The sequence below is a fragment of the Poromitra crassiceps genome, assembly GCF_964638095.1.
Source record: "Poromitra crassiceps genome assembly, chromosome: 7".
NCBI lineage: Eukaryota > Metazoa > Chordata > Actinopteri > Beryciformes > Melamphaidae > Poromitra > Poromitra crassiceps.
This window is the reverse complement of record NC_139628.1, coordinates 18,602,360-18,629,859: the sequence shown is the minus strand read 5'-3', so window position 1 is coordinate 18,629,859 and position 27,500 is coordinate 18,602,360. Positions and strand designations below refer to the sequence as shown.

General features: G+C 46.1%; 1 protein-coding gene across 2 annotated transcripts in view; it reads right to left on the bottom strand.

The window, feature by feature from the left end:
* sh3gl2b (SH3 domain containing GRB2 like 2b, endophilin A1) overlaps positions 1-27,500 on the bottom strand; it is a gene marked incomplete at both ends in the record, with an annotated part of 59,190 nt that overhangs the window by 4,002 nt on the left and 27,688 nt on the right. For both annotated transcript variants that reach the window (XM_083639764.1, XM_083639765.1), the window contains 5 exons: positions 6-164; positions 445-578; positions 4,949-5,092; positions 6,160-6,232; positions 6,651-6,719. In XM_083639764.1, coding sequence (XP_083495890.1) covers positions 6-164; positions 445-578; positions 4,949-5,092; positions 6,160-6,232; positions 6,651-6,719 — 579 coding nt within the window. The remainder of the gene's footprint in view (positions 1-5; positions 165-444; positions 579-4,948; positions 5,093-6,159; positions 6,233-6,650; positions 6,720-27,500) is intronic.

The window sequence follows — 27,500 nt, the reverse complement described above, 5'->3', positions numbered from 1 at the left end:
CTCACATCGCTCTCCAGCAGGTTGAACATGCTCTGCTCGGCGATCTCTTTGCTCTCGTCGAACTTCTCCAGCGCCTGTTTGATCTCCTCGTCCTGGACCTTCCCGTGACGCTTCTTCTTGTAGTCGAAGTCCAGGCGGCGGCCCTCCATCTTCTTCAGATGGTGCTGCGGAGGAAGACGAGAAGAAGTTATTCATTTGTCACTGACATGTCTCCTAACACAGTTGGGAGTCACCCTGGCATCAATGGAGACGTGTTGGCATGTGGCAAATTCATCTAGTCACTTCTAATCACTACGTATAACTATAGAAAACTAGAAATAACCACCTCACGGTTGTATGCCTCCGCCAACAAGTCAAGTTGCAGTCTACATCCATGTCCAGAGGTCTTTGTCGTGGAGGTTCTGACCTGTATCTCTTTGAGGTCTTTGTCATGGAGGTGCTGACCTGTATCTCTTTGAGCTCTTTGTCGTGGAGGTTCTGCATCGGGTCGATGAAGTTCTGTTTGACCTCCATGTCCAGAGCATCCTTCACCTCCCCCAGCTCCCGCATCGACTCCCCAGCATCGATCAACGCCAAGCCTGGAGGGAGAGAGGGAGGGAGGGTCTGTTCAGACCTGGTCTTACTGTAACATGCGTCTTGGTCGATCTGATCACAAGTGGACAGCTCTAAGTCCATCAGTTCACACCTGGCATACTACCTCCAGCCCGCCTGCTGTGCTACAGCCTCGACCCCGGTTCACTACTAGCCTGTAATGGCTCATTTCCACCACATATAACAGCACAGTACAGCTCCACTCTATCTGGTATTACTCGGCTCTACTTGATATAGACTCTGTTTCCATAGCAAGTTTACTTGCCTCCGCCCACACCTGGTCGTCATAGCGACCGCATATCTGCCCTCCGCCCATAGCCGAAGTAGGCTATAAGTAAAACGTTAGATTGAAATCAATACACGGAACTTTTAAACTGATTATGAAATACTGGTGCCTCTAAATGACCTACAGTGTACATGGGCAAATGTGACAATCGGCCAGGAGAATGGATATCACTTTGTTGTTACTCAAACTCACATGCATGCACTGCGCGGGGACGGGAGAGGCGCTACGAGGAGAACCCCAGCGGCAGCTCAACAGGCAAGACCGCGGCTTCGCCTGCGGCCTAGCGGAGCCAACTACAAAGGGCTTCCCGAGGAGCCCATGTTAAAGCTGAGCAAGGAGATCGATTTTATTTCACCAGCGGCAAAGGCAGCAACACAAAAGACTGATGGAAATAACATAACAGAAGAGAAGGTAAGCTAACTCAACTGGTATCCAGCATTGACAGTAGATGCCTACAGTAAACACGATTCTGCCTGACCAATCAGTCGTCTGCAGTGTTTTCACGTCACCATATAGTACCGGGTCCACAGCCCTAGAACCTCAACAGAGCAGGGACCAAAAGCAGCACGACTCAACCCCGATCAACCCGGGTTGTCCATGTTTTTGATCGGTGGAATGAGACAAAAAAGCGAGACGAGCTGTGCGGGGCCGCGTTGATACCAGCGGTGGAAATGGGCCATAAGTAACACCTGGCTACTACCTCTAGCCTGCCTGCTGTGCTACAGCCTCGACCCCGGTTCACTACTAGCCTGTAAGTAACACCTGGCTACTACCTCCAGCCTGCCTGCTGTGCTACAGCCTCGACCCTGGTTCACTACTAGCCTGTAAGTAACACCTGGCTACTACCTCCAGCCTGCCTGCTGCTCGACCCCGGTTCACTAGTAGCCTGTAACACCTCCAGCAGAACTTCCGCAGTTCCGTTCTGACGCGTTGTGACGTAAAACACCAGGGGCGGAGTGACCCTATCAGCCCACGGGGGGCGAAGCTCTTAGGGCCCCCCCCCCCCCCGCTCCAATTAAGGCCGGCGGCGAAGAAAAAATTGCCTTTTTTGCATGTTTGAATCTGTTTTAGCCATATTTAGTGGAATATCTCATTTTAATCACACCAATGTTATTGTCTATTGATTGAATTGCTCTCACACTCAGGCCTGGCCTGGCCTGGCCTGGCATACAAAAAAAAAAAAAAAAAAAAAATATATAATTTTTTGATGGGGGCGTGGGCCCGGGGCGGGCGCACCCTCTGCCCCGGTGTACGCTCCGCTACTGTGAAACACGTCAGAATGGAGTGCTTTGGCAGGGGAGGAAATGGGAGATCTCCTGAGGAAAACACCTGAGTGGTAAACACTGCTCATGTGCTTATATTACCAAGATTATTAATGATACAAAGTGGGTTGATTACCGGTAAAGCCATCCTTTTAAGACTTCTAAGTATGCTCCAAATAAAATCAAACAAACCCCACAAACATTTTGGATAGATGTTTATGTTTCATTTGGCTGCTAAATATAGCAACAACATGAAAGATGACGTCTGTAGTGAGTCGTCCAGAGCTGCTGCCTACATCGTTTTGTGAAATCAGGCCCTAAGCATCTTTCTGACCTCAGATCAAAACAGTTTCCGAAGCTTGTTTTTATGTGTTCAGTATCACATTGTGAAAAGTTTGGGCTTGTTTGTGCTGATGTTGAACTTGGCTGTCTGCCAAATGGTTTCTGGGAAGTTTTGATATCTGCAAGGCTCTCAGGAGAATCCATTAAAACAACAAGCAGGAAGCAAAGAGCTGCAGCAAATCCACTCGCTGCTTCCCCACGACGAAGGATCTCATTGGCTCAGTTAAACTGCAGTGGGCGGAGCCAAAAGGCCTTTTTCGTGAACTAACTGGGAAACTTGTAGTAACTAATAGACAGCGCCGTTTGTTATATGTACAGGCAAACATGTTGGTAAGGAAATTCCACTCATGTTCTGATGATGTAAAGATGACTCTTTAGGGCATACTGCACCCATATTTATACTGCCCCCTTGTGGCTGAAGTAAAAAAAAGAAAAAGCGAGCCTTCACAAACTTCAGGTTGCTTATAATGACTGCATTATAAGCAGGGCGGCTTTAGCTCGGGAGGTAGAGCGGGTCGGCCAATGACGCAAGGGTTGGCGGTTCGATCCCCGCTCCCTCCCAGCTGTTAATCGTTGTGTCCCTGGGCAAGACACTTAACCCTCCTTGCCTGGTATGATTGGTATGATTGGTATGAATGTAAGACATGAATGGTATGATTGGTATGATTGGTATGAATGTAGACATGAATGATGATGGTGGTTCGGCGGGACCGTTGAGCGCCAATGTGTGGCTGCCACGCTTCTGAACCACCGGTACGAATGGTGTGAACGAATAATGATTCTGTGTAAGCGCTTTGAGCCTTGGAAAGGCGCTATATAAATCCAATCATTATTATTATTATTATTATTATGAGGATATTGTTGAAAAAAAAACAGGTGGAGTCGTGCTACTGACCTGTTTTGTATATAGTATAAAGGCACGTTAATCAGCTCCACCAAGGGAGCTAGCTCTCTTGGTGGAGTGGTTAGCGTGTCCGACCCGCAAGCCGAAGGTCAGCGGTTCGTATCCACCCCTGGGCAAGCCCTTAACATGGTTTGCTGCAAGTACCACCTACACAACACTGTTACACTAGCTAACTAGCTAACATAGATAAGTTAGGATAGATAGTATTTTTCAGTTAGCAGCAGAGTGCTAGGCTTCATACTATTAGCTTCCTCCTCTCTTACCTCTTGTCCACTGAGCCTCAGACTAGAGTTAGCAGACTAGGCCGTTTCACACCGGTGCGGATTTTCGCGCGAATATTCGGCACGGAAATTTGCAACAAAATGTTTTAATGAGTTGCAATTGAACCTTGCACACCGAGGCGGAACATTCGTGCGGGGGTTTATTTTTCCGCACGGACTTTGACTTCCGCAGATTTTCGGATGCGGCAAGATACGTTTGACCAATGAAATCCTTTATTTACAACTGACGTCACATTGTAGTATGGAGCTGCGCTGCTGTTTGGCATGGTGATGATTCAATTTGTGTTCATAGCCTACTGTAACGTTACAGGCTATCTATAGCCTTCCTAGCGTGAACGTTCCCCCCAGTTTCGTCGTTTGTTTACAAACACTGATCCCTCGTATATCGTGATTTTTTTTAAAGCAAAAGATGGTAAACAAAATAAATTACATGAAAATGCTCACCTCAAACACACTGCCAGTCGTTGTTCAGGGTCGATAGGTTTGCGGTAGTTTGTGTGTTTCCTCATTATGTGAGGGGCTATCATCCCCAACAGAGCCTCAAATTGCTCAACTCCCATTCTGAAATAGACTGCCTGAAGCGACTGTGATACAGGCGCTCCTCGACCAGCTGATGAAACTCGCCATGTTCTGTGCGCCTCTCTCAAATTGGGTGAACCCAGAACCTTATTTTCCTCTTTCTCGTTTGTTTTCTCAGCAAAATGGGGAGCAGGTCATCATCACTGCTACTACTACTGCTTGACTCCATCGTGGTCTCTGCTCACTGTTTTTCCGCAGACGGAAAATGAACGTGGGAATGCGAATAATTCGCACCCGGACCTGTGTGTATAGTTTGCAATGCGGAAAATCCGTACGAAATTTCGCATCGCATTTCGCGACGCATTCCGCACCGCATCTGTGTGAAACGGCCTTAACTGTGGTTCTTTGGCTCCGCCCACTGAGGTTGAACTCAGCCAATCAAATTATTTCTGGCACTGAGAAATGTTTGTAGAACTAACGTTGCGTTCAAGACAACTCGGAACTCAGAAGAAACAAGCTCCAACTTGTTATGAATTGAACGGCTCTCCAAACTCCAAATTTACAGCTCGGAAACTGTGACCTCTGAAATGATACCCGCATTTCGACAATGATGTCGGGAGTCGGAAATCTCAGAGTTCAAAATTAATAGTTACGAGTTGTTTTGAAGACGGCACAAAACTCCAACCTAGAGGATGTTGATAGGCCGTCTGTGCAGATACCACATCAGCCATCGCATCATATATTACATTATCTTCCCACTCACCGAAGCTGGACTCCTCCCCCAGCTCCCGGCCAAACCTCTGCATGGCGTCTCCCAGGACGGTCTCCGCCTGCGGGTAGCCCGGACCCTTCTCCCCCCCGCGGAGTTTAGACATGGTGTTGATCATACTCAGCCTGGCCCTGGACGCTGCCGGGGGGACAGAGGTGGAGTGGAGGGTCACAGGAAATTGATTGTTTTAGCTACCTTAAGCCGTTTTCCCACATGCGCTTTGTACCGCTAAATGACCGGAACGTGGTCTAATGCCTGCATGTGGGAAAGTTGTTTTCCGGTATAAGCGCGACCCCGCCGTCGCGGACATTTCACCAGTTTCGAGCCAGTCAGAAGAGCGGTATGCTCTTAAGGGGACACAAGTGGGAAAACGGGTCCAGTCATTTTCCGCGACACTGGTCCTTCTCATGGGCGAGGTGTAGCCTACACAGTTGCTTAATGTTCCAGCGGGCATAATCTAATCATTCGCGCACATTAAAGCAAACTGGCGAAATGATCTTGTGATAATAAGAGCGGTAGCCTATGTCAGCTTCATGTGTGGGCGTGCTGATTTCCGAAGGCGAAGGCAAGCCCGGACACATCAAACGAAGCCAGTCTGTAAAAAGTGCTTCAACGCGACGCAGGTGAACGGATAAACATCGAACCAGCAACTATTTCTCTCAGACACGGATCCCAACTTCTTCAAAGTGCATCATCTAATCATTCGCGCACATCAAAGCAAACTACTTCCACATTTCGCTTCGTGCATTTGCTTTCTCTACATACATACAAGCGTTGGGCAGCTCAAGCCTCTGCCATTCTCGCTGTGTCTGTCCTGTGTGGCTGCTGCGAAGTGCGGAGGACAGTGAAGGACTGGCCTCTCTCGAGCAGAGAGGGGAGGGGGGAAATCGGCTGTGTTTATTACGCTGGCGGCTTGACGCTGCTCTTAAGTCAAACGAGTGTGATTTATTGTGTGACAAGCGAACTTATTTCGAGTTTTGCCGACCCCCCAAATAAGCTCCCCCCTCCCCCCGCCCCCCAACATACAGGCAATTTCGCTGCTAGATTCCCATATGCGAGCGTGAAGGTGTGAAGGGAAATTCAGGGAAATGTCCGATATTGACTTACAGGTAATTTTCCGGTACGCATGTGGGAAAACGGCTTATGTCTCATCTGATGGTGAGCTCTGTCCCACAGAGGGAAATGTTGTGTGTTGTGTAGGCTACCTGGATTGGGCTGGAGGTACTCTGTGGTTTTGGTCATGATGTCCAGCACTGCTCTGCTGGTGGTGTCCACCTTCTGCAAACACACCAGGCAAGGCAATATGTGAGACAGGCAGACAGACAGATTGCAGACATAGATAGATGATAGATAGATAGATAGATAGATAGATAGATAGATAGATAGATAGATAGATAGATAGATAGATAGATAGATAGATAGATAGAAAGATGATAGATAGATAGAAAGATGATAGATAGATAGATAGTTAGATAGATAGATAGATCGATCGATCGATAGATAGATAGATAGATAGATAGATAGATAGATAGATAGATAGAAAGATGATAGATAAATAGAAAGATGATAGATATATAGATAGTTAGATAGATAGATAGATCGATCGATCGATAGATAGATAGATAGATAGATAGATAGATAGATAGATAGATAGATAGATAGATCGATCGATCGATTGATTGATTGATTGATTTACCTTTTCCATTTCCTTGAAGTCATCGTCTAGCTTGGTCCCTTCTACCCCTCCAACCCTCTCACTGACTTTCTGTAAGAAGAAACACACACAGAGAGAGAGAGAGAGAGAGAGAGAGAGAGAGAGAGAGAGAGAGTTAGAATGTGGTTCTCGGGGAAGCTTGAAGCGACAGTTGAGGTGATAACAAATGGCAAATTTGGGGGCCTCATTGCTGTTGCTGCCATCAAATGCATAATACATTTTGTTGCCAGGAAACATCTGAACAAACCCAAATGTTTGTCATGTTGCCGTGAGAGGGATTTTTGTTGTTAAAAGATGTGCAAAATTTCTGTCGCCTGTGATTCTCAAGCAGGTTATTCAAGCTATAATTTTGTCGTATCTTGATTATTGTCCAGTGGTGTGGTCTAGTGCTGCAGTGACCAATCTAAGGAGACTGCAGATGGTACAAAATAAAGCAGCTAGGATTGCACTTCTTTGTGATAATAAAACAAATGTGTCAGCCATGCACAGCTCCTTGGCTTGGTCATTTGTAAAAAATAGACTACTCTATTCACTTCTTATGTTTATGTGGAATATTCTTGACACTAAAGGCCCCTTATCTCTGTATGAAAATGTAACTCTAAGTCATAACAGGCACACATACTCAACTAGACATGCTACTGCAGGAGGTTTTACACTTCCAGTAGTTAGAACAAATGCGATGAAAAGAACTGTCATGTTTAGAGGTATGCAGGAATGGAACACCCTTCCCACATAATACACAAAAGAAAAGCAAAAAACATTTTAAATGATTGGTAAAACAGCACTTACTACTGTGATAATGCTATGTATGTGTGTATGTATGTGTATGTATATATGTATATATATATATATATGTGTGTATGTGTGTATGTATGTATGTGTATACATATGTATATAGAGCATATTGAAGCATGTACATAGCTAATATATATGGTGATGATAATAGTTATATGTATAATTATATATATAAGATATGGTAATGGTATATATATAGGTATACATAATATGTGATGTAGTTTTATGTATATTCTACACATCTGTAATGGTATATAGGTAATTCTGACTATGCAATATCCTGAAAGGTACAGTATGTATGTATGGATGTAATATCTGAAGTTGTACCGTTTGTACAGAATGTATTTTTATACAGAATGTAAATTTTGTATGTGATATCTTGAAACTATGCAAGTTGTTTGACCCCAGGAAGAATAGCTGCAGCTGTGCTGTAGCTAATGGGGATCTTAAATAAAGACAAAGACAAAGAGGGTTGCACACCCACATTGCCCCCACAAATTTCTAGTATCACCATCTTTGCTGCTTCTTCATACCGCCTGGCAGCCACAACATCACGCTGTCTGATGATTGACAGCTGAATGATCCAAGCAGGCATTAAGGTTGATTTATGATGGGGCGCTTGACACTTTGATAAGTGTCACTCGACACAAATAAAAGAGTCGTTTGTCATTTAGACTTTGACGAAAGGTTTCAGTCATCTCCTCTCCATGGTAACCGCGACCCGGTGTCCCCCGGCTGTTTTATTTCCATGGTAACCGCGACCCGGTGTCCCCCGGCTGTTTTGTTTCCATGGTAACCGTGACCCGGTGTCCCCCGGCTGTTTTGTTTCCATGGTAACCGCGACCCGGTGTCCCCCGGCTGTTTGTTTCCATGGTAACCGTGACCCGGTGTCCCCCGGCTGTTTTGTTTCCATGGTAACCGCGACCCGGTGTCCCCCGGCTGTTTTGTTTCCATGGTAACCGCGACCCGGTGTCCCCCGGCTGTTTGTTTCCATGATAACCGCGACCCGGTGTCCCCCGGCTGTTTGTTTCCATGGTAACCGTGAGCCGGTGTCCCCCGGCTGTTTGTTTCCAATAGCCTACAGTAACATTGTCACCTTCCTCTGAGTCCAAATCAGTGTCAAAACATCTTGCCTGTAATACGACGGTGTCCGCGACGTCACACAATTCCACAGGTGTGCGACACCAAAGAAAAGTGTGGAGACACTTGTATGTCACTAAAGACGTCTGTCAGTTCCAACAGTGTTGAGCTTGGGCTTGTTTCTAAAGTGGAGTTGGTTATAACAGTAACAGTGTTGAGCTTGGGCTTGTTTCTAAAGTGGAGTTGGTTATAACAGTAACAGTAACAGTGTTGAGCTTGGGCTTGTTTCTAAAGTGTAGATGGTTATAACAGTAACAGTAACAGTGTTGAGCTTGGGCCTGTTTCTAAAGTGGAGTTGGTTATAACAGTAACAGTGTTGAGCTTGGGCTTGTTTCTTAAGTGGAGTTGGTTATAACAGTAACAGTGTTGAGCTTGGGCCTGTTTCTAAAGTGGAGTTGGTTATAACAGTAACAGTGTTGAGCTTGGGCCTGTTTCTAAAGTGGAGTTGGTTATAACAGTAACAGTGTTGAGCTTGGGCCTGTTTCTAAAGTGGAGTTGGTTATAACAGTAACAGTGTTGAGCTTGGGCCTGTTTCTAAAGTGGAGTTGGTTATAACAGTAACAGTAACAGTGTTGAGCTTGGGCCTGTTTCTAAAGTGGAGTTGGTTATAACAGTAACAGTGTTGAGCTTGGGCTTGTTTCTTAAGTGGAGTTGGTTATAACAGTAACAGTGTTGAGCTTGGGCTTGTTTCTAAAGTGGAGTTGGTTATAACAGTAACAGTGTTGAGCTTGGGCCTGTTTCTTAAGTGGAGTTGGTTATAACAGTAACAGTGTTGAGCGTGGGCCTGTTTCTTAAGTGGAGTTGGTTATAACAGTAACAGTGTTGAGCTTGGGCCTGTTTCTTAAGTGGAGTTGGTTATAACAGTAACAGTGTTGAGCTTGGGCCTGTTTCTAAAGTGGAGTTGGTTATAACAGTAACAGTGTTGAGCTTGGGCCTGTTTCTTAAGTGGAGTTGGTTATAACAGTAACAGTGTTGAGCTTGGGCCTGTTTCTAAAGTGGAGTTGGTTATAACAGTAACAGTGTTGAGCTTGGGCCTGTTTCTAAAGTGGAGTTGGTTATAACAGTAACAGTGTTGAGATTGGGCTTGTTTCTTAAGTGGAGTTGGTTATAACAGTAACAGTGTTGAGCTTGGGCTTGTTTCTAAAGTGGAGTTGGTTATAACAGTAACAGTGTTGAGCTTGGGCCTGTTTCTTAGGTGGAGTTGGTTATAACAGTAACAGTGTTGAGCTTGGGCCTGTTTCTAAAGTGGAGTTGGTTATAACAGTAACAGTGTTGAGCTTGGGCCTGTTTCTTAAGTGGAATTGGTTATAACAGTAACAGTGTTGAGCTTGGGCTTGTTTCTTAAGTGGAGTTGGTTATAACAGTAACAGTGTTGAGCTTGGGCCTGTTTCTTAGGTGGAGTTGGTTATAACAGTAACAGTGTTGAGCTTGGGCCTGTTTCTAAAGTGGAGTTGGTTATAACAGTAACAGTGTTGAGCTTGGGCCTGTTTCTTAAGTGGAGTTGGTTATAACAGTAACAGTGTTGAGCTTGGGCTTGTTTCTAAAGTGGAGTTGGTTATAACAGTAACAGTGTTGAGCTTGGGCTTGTTTCTAAAGTGGAGTTGGTTATAACAGTAACAGTGTTGAGCTTGGGCTTGTTTCTAAAGTGGAGTTGGTTATAACAGTAACAGTAACAGTGTTGAGCTTGGGCTTGTTTCTAAAGTGGAGTTGGTTATAACAGTAACAGTAACAGTGTTGAGCTTGGGCTTGTTTCTAAAGTGGAGTTGGTTATAACAGTAACAGTAACAGTGTAGAGCTTGGGCTTGTTTCTAAAGTGGAGTTGGTTATAACAGTAACAGTGACAGTGTTGAGCTTGGGCTTGTTTCTAAAGTATAGTTGGTTATACAAGTAACAGTAACAGTGTTGAGCTTGAGCTTGTTTCTAAAGTGGAGTTGGTTATAACAGTAACAGTGTTGAGCTTGGGCTTGTTTCTAAAGTGGAGTTGGTTATAACAGTAACAGTGTTGAGCTTGGGCGTGTTTCTAAAGTGGAGTTGGTTATAACAGTAACAGTAACAGTGTTGAGCTTGGGCTTGTTTCTAAAGTGGAGTTGGTTATAACAGTAACAGTAACAGTGTTGAGCTTGGGCTTGTTTCTAAAGTGGAGTTGGTTATAACAGTAACAGTGTTGAGCTTGGGCTTGTTTCTAAAGTGGAGTTGGTTATAACAGTAACAGTGTTGAGCTTGGGCTTGTTTCTAAAGTGGAGTTGGTTATAACAGTAACAGTGTTGAGCTTGGGCTTGTTTCTAAAGTGGAGTTGGTTATAACAGTAACAGTGTTGAGCTTGGGCTTGTTTCTAAAGTGGAGTTTGTTATAACAGTAACAGTAACAGTGTTGAGCTTGGGCTTGTTTCTAAAGTGGAGTTGGTTATAACAGTGATACATAGAAGGACACAGGATGTGAGAACACCTTATCAGAATAGTTTACCAGGCTACTTCCCTTCCCCCATACAGGTGACAATCAGTCAGGTGATGCGTTAGCCCACCCCCACTCCCAGCCAATCAGAGGCAGAGTAGATAGGGCCCTTGCAGGCATGTGGGTGGGGGGCGTGGGGGGGTGGGGGGGCGGGATGAGTACGATGTTTCAATTTTAAATCACAAGGGAAAAAATCGCACTATTATGGAGTGTTTCTTTAGCTACTTCGCTAACAATGCCAGGACCGAGTGGGCGAAATACTGAAAAAAATACAACAAAGAGTGGGAGAAAAGAGTTAGCTCACAGTTTGTTCAGCTCTTCTCAATCTCCAACTCCAGAGTGTTTTGGAGTAGAGACTAGTGCTGAAGATAAGACAACAAATCCACCTGTTCTCACATTGACTGAGAACGTCACTGAAGAATAGATCTACACCACAACGACCTGCACCAGCTGCTCTCTGCCTCTAGCTGCTTGGAACACATTTCTATGGAGCCAGTACAAGGAGACTCATTACCTAATTACTATATTGACAACATAATAGATTTAGCTCACGTCCACACTGAGGGTCCACAGGTTGTAAATCATGTCTGCTGCCATCTTCGAGAGGTCTTTGGTCGACAGCCAGTCTGTCTCAGTCTGTCAGTCAGTCAGAGTTCCAGAGAGACTGTGTCAGTCTGTCAGTTACACAGAGTTCCAGAGAGTCTGTCTCAGTCTGTCAGTCACACAGAGTTCCAGAGAGACTGTGTCAGTCTGTCAGTTACACAGAGTTCCAGAGAGACTGTGTCAGTCTGTCAGTCACACAGAGTTCCAGAGAGTGACACATCTCGCTGGCTAATCTCCTCGGGTTGCAGAAGAGGATTAGAGGAGGGTAGGATTTTCCACTGACCACCCACGCATTAGTGCACACAAACACACACACGCACACACACACACACACACACGCACACACACACACACACACGCACATGCACACGCTTAGGCCTACATATCCATGCCCACTGGACCGAGGAGCACGCAACGTTTTGAAAGAGGCACACATTGACAGAAACATGTTCCAGAATGCAAACCGCTTGTGAACATGAAAAGCAGCTTTAAGAGGGACTTGTCTCGACAATAGAGAGCCGCAGGAATGAGTCCGGAAATCATCGATGCTAACACTCCTGGTTCTTCACTGTTTTCGCCTATGGGATTTTTGAATGGGTTTTTGCTTCTAATAATCTTTCTGGGCAACGCTGGCTTAATCAAACGCGAACCAGTGTTTAGTAATATTATCTTCACACACGAGGACCACTTTTATGAATTTTGAAGCTTTTACGTGCCGTTAAAAGGGCGGCTAGCTAGCAAACGGCTAAATGAGACTACACTGTTGAGTCGATGGGGATATTATACGTCAATAACGTCACCACTTCAAAGGACGAACACGGAAATTATCTTTCCCTCACCTGGTTCAGCCCGGGGTAATCAGTGCACACATCAACAACAGTCCAGGTTGAGCGCTGACGTGACGTGGAAGCCTATGCGACAGTGTGTAGTTCTGGATTAGCTTAGCTCGAGCTTTTTACTTCTAGGGCTCGCATTTACGCTACAAAACTCGTGAAAGTTGTCCTCATGTGTGAAGATCATCCGACTGAACTCTGGTTTGCGTTTGATTAAACTTGCGTTGCCCAGAGAGATTATTAGAAGCATCGCGGCAAAAACCCATTCAAAAATCCCATAGACAGAAACAGTGAAGAACCAGGAAGTCCGGGACTTCCGCGTTCTGACTACAAAAATACATCATCCCTGCGGCTCTCTATAGCAGATGACTTGGGAACGCCAAGCCCCCAAGTCATCTGCGTTGCGCTGCGCCCGGTCTTAAACACGCGCAAGCGCTAATAAATTATCGCTTTTACGTCTTCTGTTATTGGTTTGAGTGTGAGACCCCTAGTGGCAGAAAATTACATATTGTACGTTTAAGAGGGACTTGTCTAGCCTGGTAACTACAGCACCAATGAATCCTTCATTACTGTCTGGAGGCAAGCCTACCCGCCACTGATTCAGACGCATGTTTCAGCCCCAACTGATTGGTTGCTGTCTGTGTCAATCATCAAACCCTTTGACCAATCGCAGTAGCGAAGCAGGGCTACTTCGACGATTCTGCGCCAAAGAGTTTCAATTGATAAGAACTGAAGGCTAATAGGTTGTTCCGCTCAGTGGACATCCGCGTACCTATACACCAGCAACCGTTAACGTTACCTTTAGCTGCAAGCCACACGCAGTTCAACAACCAGCCACCGGATTTCAAAGCTGATGGGTTCCTGGAAAGAGCGTGACTCCAAATCGTTAACAAGCCAAACGTTTGGTCACTCACACTGGCGTTTTGAGCCCGGTGTCGGTGGTTACAGCAGCAGTAGTGGGCTTAGCTAACGTAGCTAACAGCTAAATAGCTATTTAACATACAGGTGTGTTTTTGCAGTGCTCTGTAATGTGTCATCGGTAACGCCGCCGCCTACATCGACCAGCCAATCAGCTGTCCCGGACAGTATCTGTCCTGAATAAGCACAGTGGATGGGCGTGGGTCCAGGCCCATATGAAGAGGGATGAAAACTGTGATTCATACGGGGCTGTGTGTGTGTGTGTGTGTGTGTGTGTGTGTGTGTGTGTGTGTGTGTGTGTGTGTGTGTGTGTGTGTGTGTGTGTGTGTGTGTGTGTGTGTGTGTGTGTGTGTGTGTGTGTGTGTGTGTGTGTGTGTGTGGGCTGGATACGAGGCTGCATTTCCACAAAGAAGAGTCTTTTGAGAAGAAATCGGTGACAGCTACAATCACCACAGCTCACAGTTGCATTGATACAAAAATAAAAATAAATCGACGTCTGTCAAATAAAGTGTGGTATAATTATTACCATTAAAGTCCCTGGAAACGAGAAATATGTTTTTATTATTTAGCATTTTGAGTTCATCACATCACAGGAACCTATGTTAATAAGCCACCAGCCAAATTTGAATGATGATGAACGTCGCAAAGTATATAAATTTAGGTTTGACAGTCATGACAAAAGTCATGAGAATCAATTAGATTTTAGACCGTCTTTTCTCCCGCGGACTGTGTGGGCGTGTCCCGTCTGCAGCAGGTCTCCTCCGAGAGAGAGAGAGAGGGAAACGGAGAGAGAGAGAGAAGGAGAGAGAGAGAGAAGGAAAGAGAGATGGAGTGTGTGTGTGTTCGCTCGATGCTCGGCGCTGACAGAGGGGAAGAGATCTCTGCCGCTGCGAGTGCACAGCGCTACTGTGTGTGTGTCAGTGTGTGTGTGTGTGTGTGTGCGTGCGTGCGTGCGTGCATGTGTGTGATTCGATTAAATCTTATGACGTGATAAGATCATGCGCACCGCTCTCTTCAATGAGGAAGTGGACATCCAGACCTTGTAGAAAAGTGTCGATTTTGGGGGTTAGGGTTGAAACTAATGTCAACTACTTTCTGAGGCAAACAATTACTCACATAAGACCCTAAATTTAATAGTTAGAAGGTTTTTGTGGATTTTGGTTTCCAGGGACTTTAACAAATGAGAGACTGGTCAATTGTTCTCCTCTATCTCACTCCAGCAGTATTGTGAGTTGTAGTGTTTCTCGACATTAAGACTACATTTCCCATCACCTCCATTGCTTCCTGCCCCCTCCCTGAAGAGGATCAACAAGTTGGAAGTGATTTGTCATGGCTATGATATTACAGTATATAGTATACTATAGTATAGTATAATATAGTATAGTATAGTATAGTATAGTATAGTATAGTATAGTATAGTATAGTATAGTATAGTACAGTATAGTACAGTATAGTACAGTATAGTGTAGTATACTGTAACATACATGTACAGTATACACATATTCATACATGCACATAGATGTGTTGTGTTCACTGTAAAATTTGATATAGCCTATACACACAGAAACACATCACATATCACATAGACAGCCGACTGAGTCTATTCTGGTGTGTGTGTGTGTGTGTGTGTGTGTGTGTGTGTGTGTGTGTGTGTGTGTGTGTGTGTGTGTGTGTGTGTGGCAGCTGCAGCACGCTACTTTATCAAACTAACAAACCATGCAGACGTGAAGGTAAGTGTGTGTTTATAATATATCACCGCTAGCACACCTGAGCACTGTGCGTGTGTGTGTGTGTGTGTGTGTGTGTGTGTTAGTTACTGAGGACATGACATTTGATCAAAGCACCTCTAATGAGAGAAATGGATGGATGGATGGAGACAGATGAGAGAGAAAGTACTTGTATGTGTGTGTGTGTGTGTGTGTGTGTGTGTGTATGTGTGTGTGTGTGTGTGTGTACTTGTATGTGTGTGTACTTGTATGTGTGTGTGTGTGTGTGTGTGTGTGTGTGTGTGTGTGTGTGTGTGTGTGTGTGTGTGTATGTGAGAGAGACAGAGACAGATAGAGCGAGAGATTGAAAGAGAGAGAGTGATAGAGAGACATACGTCAAACATAGCAGTAACAACAACAAAGTGAGAGAGGAAGAGAGAGACAGACAGATGAGGAGGAGGATGCAGTTGCCAAGGAGACAGTGATTCAACTGCAGCGTGTTTTTCAATGTTTTCAAGCTATGCGGCTTCTCATAAGCACTGCATGGGGTCGTCTTGTTTCCAAGAACCCAATATGTGTGCACGCGCACACACACACACGCATGCACACACACACACGCGCGTGCACACGCACACACATACACACACACAGACACACCCTCATCTTGTAGGTAAGTTTAGACATTTAGAGGTTTAGTCTGTGGTGACACTGTTACATAACTATCTCCCTCTGTCTCTCTCCCTCACTCTGCCTAGCCCTCTCCCTCCCTCCCCCCCCCCTCTCTCTCTCTCTCCTTCCCTCCCCCCTCTCTCCCTCCCCCCCCCCCCCCCCTCTCTCTCTCTCTCTCTCTCTCTCTCTCTCTTGTTACAGTTCACATATCTTGCTCTGTCCTTGCCTCAGTCCAGACCTTCCAATCCACCCTCTCCACTGAGTTGAGTCTTGGCTGCTTCTGGTCTGTCTGACATCGTGACATGCAAATGACTTTTCCTCAGTCGACAGAATGATTAGCCACCGAGGGCGACGAACAATTAGCCAATCAGTGTCAATGAACAGTGCACCGGGCGGAACTAATGCCGGCGGTTATCAAGTGCACTGAGGAGTAATAACAGTAATGGCGGCTGCCATAGATGAGAGAGACGCTGCTATAGAGACAGTTTTAAATCAATTAAATGGTAAATAGTAAATGGTAAATGGACTGCATTTATATAGCGCTTTTATCCAAAGCGCTTTACAATGTGCCTACATTCACCCATTCACACACCGAGGGCGGCCAGCTGCCACGCAGGGTGCTGGCACAGCCATCGGGAGCAATTTGGGGTTCAGTGTCTTGCCCAAGGACACTTCGACATGCGGACTGGAGGAGCCGGGGGATCGAACCACCGACCTTCCGATTAGTGGACGACCTGCTCTACCTCCTGAGCCACAGCCGTTAAAAGTAGCACTTTGAAATGTGAACAGCTTTGAAGGCATTTATTCAAATTGAGATGTGTTTTTTTTCGTTCTCCCCACTGGATTAACTAACATTAGATTCAGGTGGATCTGTTGGTCTCTAGTGATTGGTTATGGAAAACGGAATTCCCCTGGGGGATTCCCCTCATGGAAATTGGTTAAACAGAGGGCAATCTCAGACTAGAAGATGGAAATGGAGTGTAGCAACTTGACAGTTCAGTCTGATATGAGGGTAGCACTGTCCCTTTAAAACAGATCTGTTTGTCCCCGTTTGACCAATGTATTTTAAATGCAGACTCCAATACAAACATATTTGGTTTAAAATGCCATTAGCTGATATTTTGTGGTGATAATCAATAGGTTTCTATTGGTCATTTTCACAGCAAAAATATATCAAAAAGTACACAATGAGCCACTAAAACTGCTACTACTAAGGGTAGCCTATAGCATTACTACTACTTCTACTGGCCCACTACAAGTACTACTGCTACTGCATATTAGTATGCAAAGTGCATTGTATTAGGCTCCATTTCAAATGTACAAAATTGAAACGTGTGCTATATAAATGAAGTTTTGATTGATTGATATATGCAATAGGGATCCTTAATAATAACCAAATAAATGGACTTGAATTAAGAGCTTACAGTGGTCAAAACATGACATTTCACAAAACACAATATTTCAGACATTTTTTATTTGTTTTGTGAAATGTTGTGTTTTGAAACTTTTGACCCTCAGGGCCACCATACTTTTATGTGTTGATTGATGACACTCTGACCTTTGAATAAACCTGGCCTGCTACAGTATATATTAAAAAAACAACATGGCCGTCAATGAGGATAAAATACACTGTAAAAGCATTATGTTTCTTCATTCATAAAAATCGTATGTACAGATACTGTGCATTTTGGTCTGCAGGGGGCGCTGTGCTGAGACACTTCATGCTCTGCAGGCTTTGAATTATAGATGCTGTTCTCTGTTGATGTGTTCACAAGACACAGCGTTTTTTTCTTCTTCTTTTTTGTGGTGGCAATAATGACAGAAAGACTCCAAACGCACCCTCGGGTGCTGCTGACTATGTAAGTCGCACAAACGCACACATACAGACACACACACACACACACACACACACACGCATGCACACACACACGCACGCACGCACGCACGCACACACACACACACACACACACACACATACAGACACACACATACAGACACACACACACACACACACATGCACGCACGCACGCACACACACATACAGACACACACACACACACACACACACATGCACACACACACACACACACACACACACACACACACACACATGCATGCACACACACACATACCACCACAAACTACAGCTTATACCTTTTAGACCACTGATGCATTCATACACCCCATCTGTTCTCTCTCTCTCTCCCCCTCTCTCTCTCTCCCTCATTCTCTCTCTCTCCCCCTCTCTCTCTCTCTCCCTCATTCTCTCTCTCTCTCTCTCTCTCTCTCTCTCTCCCTCATTCTCTCTCTCTCTCTCTCTCTCTCTCTCTCCCTCTCTCTCTCTCTCTCCCTCATTCTCTCTCTCTCTCTCTCTCTCTCTCTCTCTCTCTCTCTCTCTCTCTCTCTCCCTCTCTCTCTCTCTCTCCCTCATTCTCTCTCTCTCTCTCTCTCTCTCTCCCTCATTCTCTCTCTCTCTCTCTCTCTCTCCCTCATTCTCTCTCTCTCTCTCTCTCTCTCTCTCTCTCTCCTCATTCTCTCTCTCTCTCTCTCTCTCTCTCTCTCCAGCAGCCTTGAATCTGTTTGCCTGCCTCGTGATGTTAAAAGTTGACTGTCCCAAAACGTTTTAAAATGAAATGATGATGCATCATCTGAGGTCATTATATAGTCTTTGGTCAAGTTGTTGTCCAGTCAAGCTTCTTTCAACTCAAAAACATCCTAAATCAGATCATTCCTGTGTCTGATTTACTTAAGGCCACAGCCTACATGCATTTACTTTCTCCTGCCTCGACTACTGCAATGCACTTCACCGACTCCAACTGGTGCCCCCACTTTAACTGACACTATATATATATATATATATATATATATATATATATATATATATATATATATATATATATATATATATATATATATATATGTATATATTTATACAACAGTTAGTTCCGGCCGGGCAATTTGATTGGACAAGAGGGATCCTACCAGTGCCAATATTTCATGATAATGCACTGGCGCTTCACTGTGTGTAGATCACTCCGCTTCACAGCTGCCCTAATCAACAAAACGCTTCACAGCTGTAGAGTAGACAGTAGTAAAGTAGACAGCCTGCAGTTAATTAGGCTGATTAGGCTACATTTTCAGCAAAGCAGAGAGCTGAGGGAACTATTTTTGTTGGCGGAGGAATAAACAGAGAAATCATATATTTTCTCAGCTTTTTGTCATTTTTTTAATCAGCTTTGCAATATTAGCCAACAACCGCACTCCCTCTCGTGTGATATTGCTTATATATATATATATATATATATTGTAACGGATCGGGTATTCGTTACAAGGAACCGGAGACTTGAAGTTGGTACAGGCTTTTATTCTTGGCTTCACAACAGATCCTAGCTGCTAGCTTCGCTGCTAGCTCTTCATGCAACCACCCGGCCAGCTCGCTCACAGAGCCTGACTGCCTTCCGCCCCGGCCGCTGGTCACATATATCCCCTTCCCCCTAGGAACACACCCACACATATCAGTTCCTAGTTAACACACGGAAACCCCCCAATACGTGTAACACCGATTCGCTACATTTCCCCCACACAACTTTAATGTCGCTTCCACGCGACATGCACAACCCACACACATATCCCCCTGTACCAAAACACACCCAACACAACATTTTTCCCATCACCACATCAAATTCTAATTCCCACAAACCCCACAACATTTCAATTCCCCACAATTAGTCCCTTCTTTTTACACCCACTATAATGTCTAGTTTTGCATTAGGTACTCCGTAATGTCTAGTTTTCCATTAGGTACCCCCATAATGTCTAGTTTCCCATTAGGCACTCCATAATGTCTAGTTTTGCATTATTTCCTTTCTTTTTCACACATTTCAATTCAAACACAAGCCCCCACATTTTCCTTAACTTTTCTTTTAAACCCCCTTTTGTTTGTCCCAGTAGCCAAATGCACGAACGAGCACCGGATCGACATCCGCGTCCTCCGCCTGCCCGCGTCTCCACTCGCGCCCGTCGACTCTCCAGATGACCCTGGCGTCGTCCTCCCAGCCTCGCACTCGCTCGTTTTTCCGTCCCCCTCCTCCAGGGGGCGGCTTGTTGAGGACAGCAGAGCGAACACCACCGGCGTCGATCTTCCCCTCGGCTCTCCGCAGTGCAACGTTAGGGGGTGTATAGCGGTCAGGCTGGGCCGGTTCCCCCGGCGGTAACCCCCCTCGCTCACTCGGAGACACGAGCGTCGCTCTCCCGACTGTAACAACGCTGCAGACGATGTCCCTCTCTTCCCTCTGGCTGTTCCCCTGCAGCACCGTTCTCCTATCCGTCACAACGTTCTCTTCTCCCCGGCTGCTCACACTCTCCCCAGCCCGTGTCTCACCTCCGGCCTCCACACTCTCAGTGCAGTCCCTGGCCAAGTGCTCCGGCGACTGGCAAGTCCAGCAAAGCCTCACCTGTCCGCCGCCTGCACGTCTCTCCTCTCTCGCTGTCTTCCAGTCCCCGACAGCTTCTCGACACTCTCTGGCTAGATGTCCGATCGCGCCACATGCCCAGCAGGCTCCCTGCTGTCCATGTCGTTGTCCCGCATACCCGGTCCGTCTCCCGGGACCGCCTCGGCACCACCTCGCCACGTGGCCTGGCTCTCCGCAGGTCCAACACAGTCTCTTCCGTGGCTCCTCCGGCCGCTCTCCCCGCTGCATTACCTCCGCGCTCATCAAATCCACCCGCTGCATGACTTCCCGCAGTGCCCGCATCACCTCTACTGCACAGGCAGGAGTCTCTTCCACCAGCCGTCCGACCTCTCTCAACACACGGGCCTCCATGCCCGCCAGCATCGAGCTGATCCCCGCCGTCAGCTCCCCTTTCCTCCCGTTCACCGATGGCCATTCTCCACGCACCATCGCACGTGGTCTTAGCAGCTAGCAGTTAGCAGTTAGCACCCCTGGTAGCTAACTTACTAGCGCTAGGTCTTGAGCCCAAAAGCCACACCGCACACAGTCTCTTTTGCCGTTCCTCCTCTCACCCTCTCCCTTCTCGGCCGTCGCAGAGGGTTATCGATCCCACTCCTAGACACCAATGTAACGGATCGGGTATTCGTTACAAGGAACCGGAGACTTGAAGTTGGTACAGGCTTTTATTCTTGGCTTCACAACAGATCCTAGCCGCTAGCTTCGCTGCTAGCTCTTCATGCAACCACCCGGCCAGCTCGCTCACAGAGCCTGACTGCCTTCCGCCCCGGCCGCTGGTCACATATATCCCCTTCCCCCTAGGAACACACCCACACATATCAGTTCCTAGTTAACACACGGAAACCCCCCAATACGTGTAACACCGATTCGCTACAATATATACAGTATATATCCATCAAATTTTCTGCTAGTGCTCAGACACCATGTTGGATTGTGAATATGGATGAAGATGGTTGGCATGGCTGGACGGTCTTCAGTAACAGACTGTTCATTTGAACGGGTGTAAATCCAAAATGTAACATGAAATATGAAATTCTGTCAATACTTAACAGTAAAAAACTGCACAGTTCTGGTCTAGGAAACAGATCGGCTTTGAGGGCTAAAGTATTTGTGGCAGCAAAGAGAGCGACTGTTTTGAACGTGGCTGGTATTGTTTTCACCTTGTGATTTTGGAAGTTTCCAAATGATTTTGAGGACTTCATTACCCAGAAGTCCTAGCGTTGAGGCCAGTAAAACCAAAACGCTGCAGCTTTACATAAAAAAATAATAATGATACTTGGTGCCACTTTGAGATGATTAACAACTTTAATAGCTACAGTATAATGTAGGCAGACGCAAGCTAGATGCTGACACCCACACACCAATCTGCTTCTGCCTATTTACACCAGGGAATGATGCTTCCTCCTCCTACAAGGTACTCCTCAGGGAGAGATAGCAGACATTTAATTAGAGAGCGAGAGAGAGAGACAGAGAGAGAGAGAGAGAGAGACTGAGAGAGAGAGAGAGAGAGAGAGAGAGAGAGAGAGAGCATTAGAATAGAAGAAAAAAACTCACGAAACAGCCGATTTGAATGGAAAACATGAGTTGAAGAAGAGTTGTATTGTCTCATTTCTCTCCCTGCTTTACTGAGCATGTTATGATCTAGTCGTAATGAACTGTTGACGTTATTGTTATCGTTGCTTCAGACAGGAGGACGTTCAAACTGATGCAGGTGATTGGAGAAATACGAGCAGATGCCCTAGCCTGGGTAAACCCAGCCCCCACGTGACCTGCTCTCAGACCTGCTCTCAGTCACTAGGGTCTGGCGGACGAGCCATTCAAACCGGTTTCTGGGACGAGGCGCAGACCCTCGAGAATCGCAGCCAATGAGTGACGGCGTGACTGCCAACATCAGTCCTGCCGTGATCGGCCAATCAGAGAGTGCGTCTTTGTCAATGACGTATAACAGCTGCAGCGGCTTCAGCACTGCTAGCCATTAGCATTTGGCCTTTCCAAAGCATAGCTCCCGAGCTACTAGCTATGGCTATGAACAGCTACGTTGAGGAAAATCAAGTGAGAACAGCGATCAGTTCAGTTATAGCAGAAATAGACTCAGTCACTGCAATTAAACCAGAACAAGAGCGTGCACTAGTGGCGTTTCTCGGGGGGAAAGATGTGTTCGCCGTTCTCCCGACTGGGTTTGGGAAAAGTTTGATCTATCAACTGGCTCGTCCGCCAGACCCTAGTGACTGAGAGAAGGTCTGAGAGCAGGTCACGTGGGGGCTGGGTTTACCCAGGCTACAGATGCCCCGCCTTATCCGGGACATCCCCCTATCATCATCATCGCTCATTATTTCCCCTGAGTTTCTCTTTTCCTTTTGACCAAGTCTTCCCGGCTCAAAGTACAGACGTGTAGGTGGAAGCATTGGGAAATGTGTTACTGTCATGTTGACTTTGTGCCACTAGGGGGGGGGGCAGCATTGCCAGTGAATGGGGCTGACACAAGGGTGGAACTAGATGTTGATTTTAGTCCTGTTATCGATGATGATGACGATGATGATGATGATGATTATTATTAGTTTGATGTGCTGTGATTTAAATGCTTTAGCGGCATATCATATGTCATACTAATAAAGCTTGAATTTCAGAGAGAGAGACGGAGAGAGAGAGAGACATAGCATTTTGGATCGATTCTAATCATATGCCTGTGATCAAACACTCAAGGGCATCTGAGGACGCTGTGTGTGTGTGTGTGTGTGTGTGTGTGTGTGTGTGTGTGTGTGTGTGTGTGTGTGTGTGCGTGTGCGTGCGTGCGTGCGTGCGTGCGTGCGCGTGCGCGTGCGCGTTTGGGTGTGTTTTCCTGTAATCTAGTCATGAAGGTTAAAGAAACAAGTCTCATGAATCTCCAAGTTCCGATCAGCATCTACTCCACCTCTGATTGGATAATTGGATTAATTGGGCAGCTGTGACTGGCCGGAATAAGACAAAAGCTTATTTGCTGCGACAGGACTGACTGGATAAGGAGTCTGATGAGGAGGAAGAGGAGAGGAGGAGAAGAAGGGAAGGAGAGTGAGGAGAGGAAACAGGAAGGGAGGAAGACCGGAGAGAAAGAATGCTAGACAGCCTATATTGCCATCCACTGTGGTTAGCTAGACAAACCGCAGTGCAGGGCAAGCTACTAGACTTTTCACTGACAGAAATGTTACACCAGACGGTGAAACCATAGACCGTCTAAAAAATATGGATGGAGTCATCGTGACGTCACCCACTGGTTTTTGGACTCCTGTTTTGAAGCATAGTGTTCTGTCATCAGCTCCTCCCGCTCATGCCAGTGTAAACACAGGTGAAGTTAGCTCCTCCCCCTCATGCCAGTGTAAACACAGGTGCAGTTAGCTCCTCCCCCTCCTGCCAGTGTAAACACAGGTGCAGTTAGCTCCTGCCCCTCATGCCAGTGTAAACACAGGTGCAGTTAGCTCCTGCCCCTCATGCCAGTGTAAACACAGGTGCAGTTAGCTCCTCCCCCTCCTGCCAGTGTAAACACAGGTGCAGTTAGCTCCTGCCCCTCATGCCAGTGTAAACACAGGTGCAGTTAGCTCCTCCCCCTCCTGCCAGTGTAAACACAGGTGCAGTTAGCTCCTGCCCCTCATGCCAGTGCAAACACAGGTGCAGTTAGCTCCTCCCCCTCATGCCAGTGTAAACACAGGTGCAGTTAGCTCCTCCCCCTCATGCCAGTGTAAACACAGGTGCAGTTAGCTCCTGCCCCTCATGCCAGTGTAAACACAGGTGCAGTTAGCTCCTCCCCCTCATGCCAGTGTAAACACAGGTGAAGTTAGCTCCTCCCCCTCATGCCAGTGTAAACACAGGTGCAGTTTGTCCATATAACACACAGCAGGGAGGTTGTGACAAACCAGTCACCATTGACTTCAGTACAGTACAACTTAATCATATTCCACAATGTATTTCCTTCCCGGCCATTGCTCCTCCCCCCTGTGCCGATCTGGAGAGAGCTGTCGACTAGCACATGCTTCCTCTGATACATGTGCAGTCAGTCGCCAGCCGCTTCTTTTCACCTGACGGCGAGGAGGTTCACCGGCAGGACGTCGTAGCGCGTGGAAGGATCACACTATTCCTCCAGTTCCTCTCCCGCCCCCGAACAGGCACCCTGACTGACCAGAGGAGGCACTATAGTGCAGCGACCAGGACATAACTCTTTACCTTCCCACTGGCAGATGTGGCCAATTGTGCCTGGATGGCCGATAGGCCTGCACGATATGAGGAAAATCTGCGATGTGCGATAACATTGTTCAATATAGCGATGGCGATACGAATAAACAAAGATCAAAGTATGCATATTAGCTATAGAGTTCCTATGTCTTTCTGCTTTAATAATGCTAACATAGATCCCAAACATAGCCTATGCCCACTGAATAAAGAAATAAAAAAATACACACTGACTCTAGCTGAAACTACACACAGCGTGTTGGGGCTTTGGCAGAGGGGCGGAGCGCACTGTTGTAAGGTGTACGCTGGATTTACAACACAAGACAAAACGATCAGATGCTGAGTGGGAATGCATGACGCCTGTAAATAAAACCACTTTTGTTATTCATTGCGTTTCAGGCAGTCTTTGCGATGTGTTTATCGCGCATGTTCATATTGCGATGACGATGACGATACGATTAATTGTGCAGCCCTAATGCCCGAACAAGCCGGAGGTAACACAGGGACTCGAACCTACGGCCCTTGTGATGGTAGGCAGGGAATCTACCGCTGAACTACCCAGACGCCCTATTCCACAATATGGTGAGTATGAATGAGTTTCTCCTCTCTGAGACAAACCTACAGGTTGACCTTTCAGCCGAGGGGTCAAAGGTCAGCAAACACACTGTTTGAACCCGTGACCTTACAGTTACTTAACACTCTCTCTAACTGTCAACACTGATGAAGACAAAGACTCTCTCTCAGTCTCTCTCTAAAACCAGTAAAACCCCACCCACTCATTTCAAAGAGTCAATCCTATAATAAGAATGTCTGTCCGTCCGTCCGTCTGCTAATTTTTGAATTAGGTCATTAGGACCGACTAAATGGGCAAAATGGCCAATTATTAGTGGCTAAAATGACAGGTTCAGCACCACGGAGAGCTCCAGAGTGGAGGAGCCCACAGGTGATCCCCGGGGAGAGAGAGGAGAGGCTGCATGCCAACTCTGTCAGCGTCAGCGAGGCCTGACTAGATGACTGGATTGTTGCTATCAGATAAAGCAGGAGTTTCAAAGCCTGAGACTGTGGGCCTCCCCCAGACTACGCTCGGAAAGAGGACCCCCCCCCCCCCCATCTCCTCACTTCTGGATGCCTATGAGATCATTATTATTTGATCCCATAGACACAATAAGCCAAGATAGCCTGATATTGCTGTTTGACATGCTTCAGAATACATAAAAAGGTGTGTCTGAAGGCATTTCTTTGTTTCTGACTCTGGGAAAGTGGAGAGAAATGTCAAATTCCCCAAAACTACAGCTCTGAATTATCTCTTGAACCCATCACACACATTTAGGCTATTATGAGAACTCCTTGTTCTAATGTCATATTTTTCCACTTCCATTCACTGAGCTTCCCCTGAAACTGCTTGGAGCCCCCCCCCCCGGGGAGGCCCGGCTCCCACTTTGAAAACCTCTGAGATAAAGGACTTTTTGATGGATGAAACAAGAGGACCAAGACACTGCACTGAAATCTTACATGTAAAATCATCCATTGACTCAATGTGTTTATAGCAGTTCCTTTCCTGGCTTTTTTTTTTTTTTTTTTAGAAGAATAACATTTTGAAAATTCCAGATTTTTTTTCTAAACATAATTGCAACACATGATATGAAAATGACATTAAGCTGACACTGCAGCAATAACAAAAAAAACCTCTAAGCAGTATGGAGTGGCTATTGCATTTCACGCTCTGCCCTCTCTTAATTAATAGATAATCAATGCCTGATCGATAGCTAATCGATGGGCTACGAGCCGTGGTGGGTGCTAGCGATCGACACCTATTCCTGGATCTGTCTCCTCCGAGGACACAGGGTGAGTCCAACACGCCGTGGGTCGATAACCAGAGAGAGAGAGAGAGACAGAGAGAGAGAGATGGAGAGAGAGAGAGAGAGAGAGAGAGAGAGAGAAACGGGGAGAGAGAGATGGGGAGAGAGAGAGAGAGAGAGACAGAGAGAGAGAAACGGGGAGAGAGAGATGGGGAGAGAGAGAGAGAGAGAGAGAGAGAGAGAGAGAGAGAGAGGAGCGAAGCTACTTTGATATTCATCATGTTTGATCTTTGCAGTGAATGGATTCAGATGTGTGGTTTCCTTCCTGCAGAGACAGGTTCTGCAGAGCGGTGTGTTTTCTCTAAGCTCTGCCTTGCTTTATATTCACACAGTCAGCCTACAGATAAGATGGCCAGCTGCTGTTTTGTGTCACCAACAAAAAGATCTATGCCCCATTTCACCATTACACTCAAAATAAGTTCCATGTATTTTGAGCTGCCGTGTTGACTTGATGTCAGATCTTAAAGGGCTGTTTCATGCGTTTTGATCAGCATTGGCTCCGTTTGCTCAGTGTGGAAGAACACAATCTCTTCCTGTTTTGTGCTGTAAAAAGCCATCCAGCAGATTTCCCTCCAGATCCACCATGGAGGATGCAGACCACTGACCACTGACCACTGATCACTGGTGTTTACGGTGATTCGACCTATAACTGATGTGTCAACATGAATGTGGTGCTGATTTATTGATGTTAACATTACATGTATATTTGACTAGAAATTATTCTAGTAGTAGACTATTACTGAATAAAGTGCACCAAATATTCACAGTGGTACTCCAGCACACAGCTGATGGTTTGTTTACATATAGATACAGGTCTGATCTGATCCACAGTCCCTCACACATGTGGACTAGGAAGGCTGTTATAGATATATAGGCACAAATTAAATCCTCGCCTGCCAAACTGAGCGCACTGTGTGGCGGCACTGCATCATGTTAAATCCATTGCATAGACTCATTTAACCATTGTGATAGAGTATTTATTCACTGTCGATGCGAATTTAGAACAGTAGAAAACAAAAACGTGGCACCGGATTCATCGTGGACAGACAGATATGAGTTGGACCTTCGCTTGCTGTTAGGACACGGTGTGACGGCCACTCTGCTAGCTAGACCCGACCCGAGACCCGTACGGGGCCGGGTCCATATTTATTATGGTCAATTAGGGTCCGGGTCGGGTCGGATTCTATCA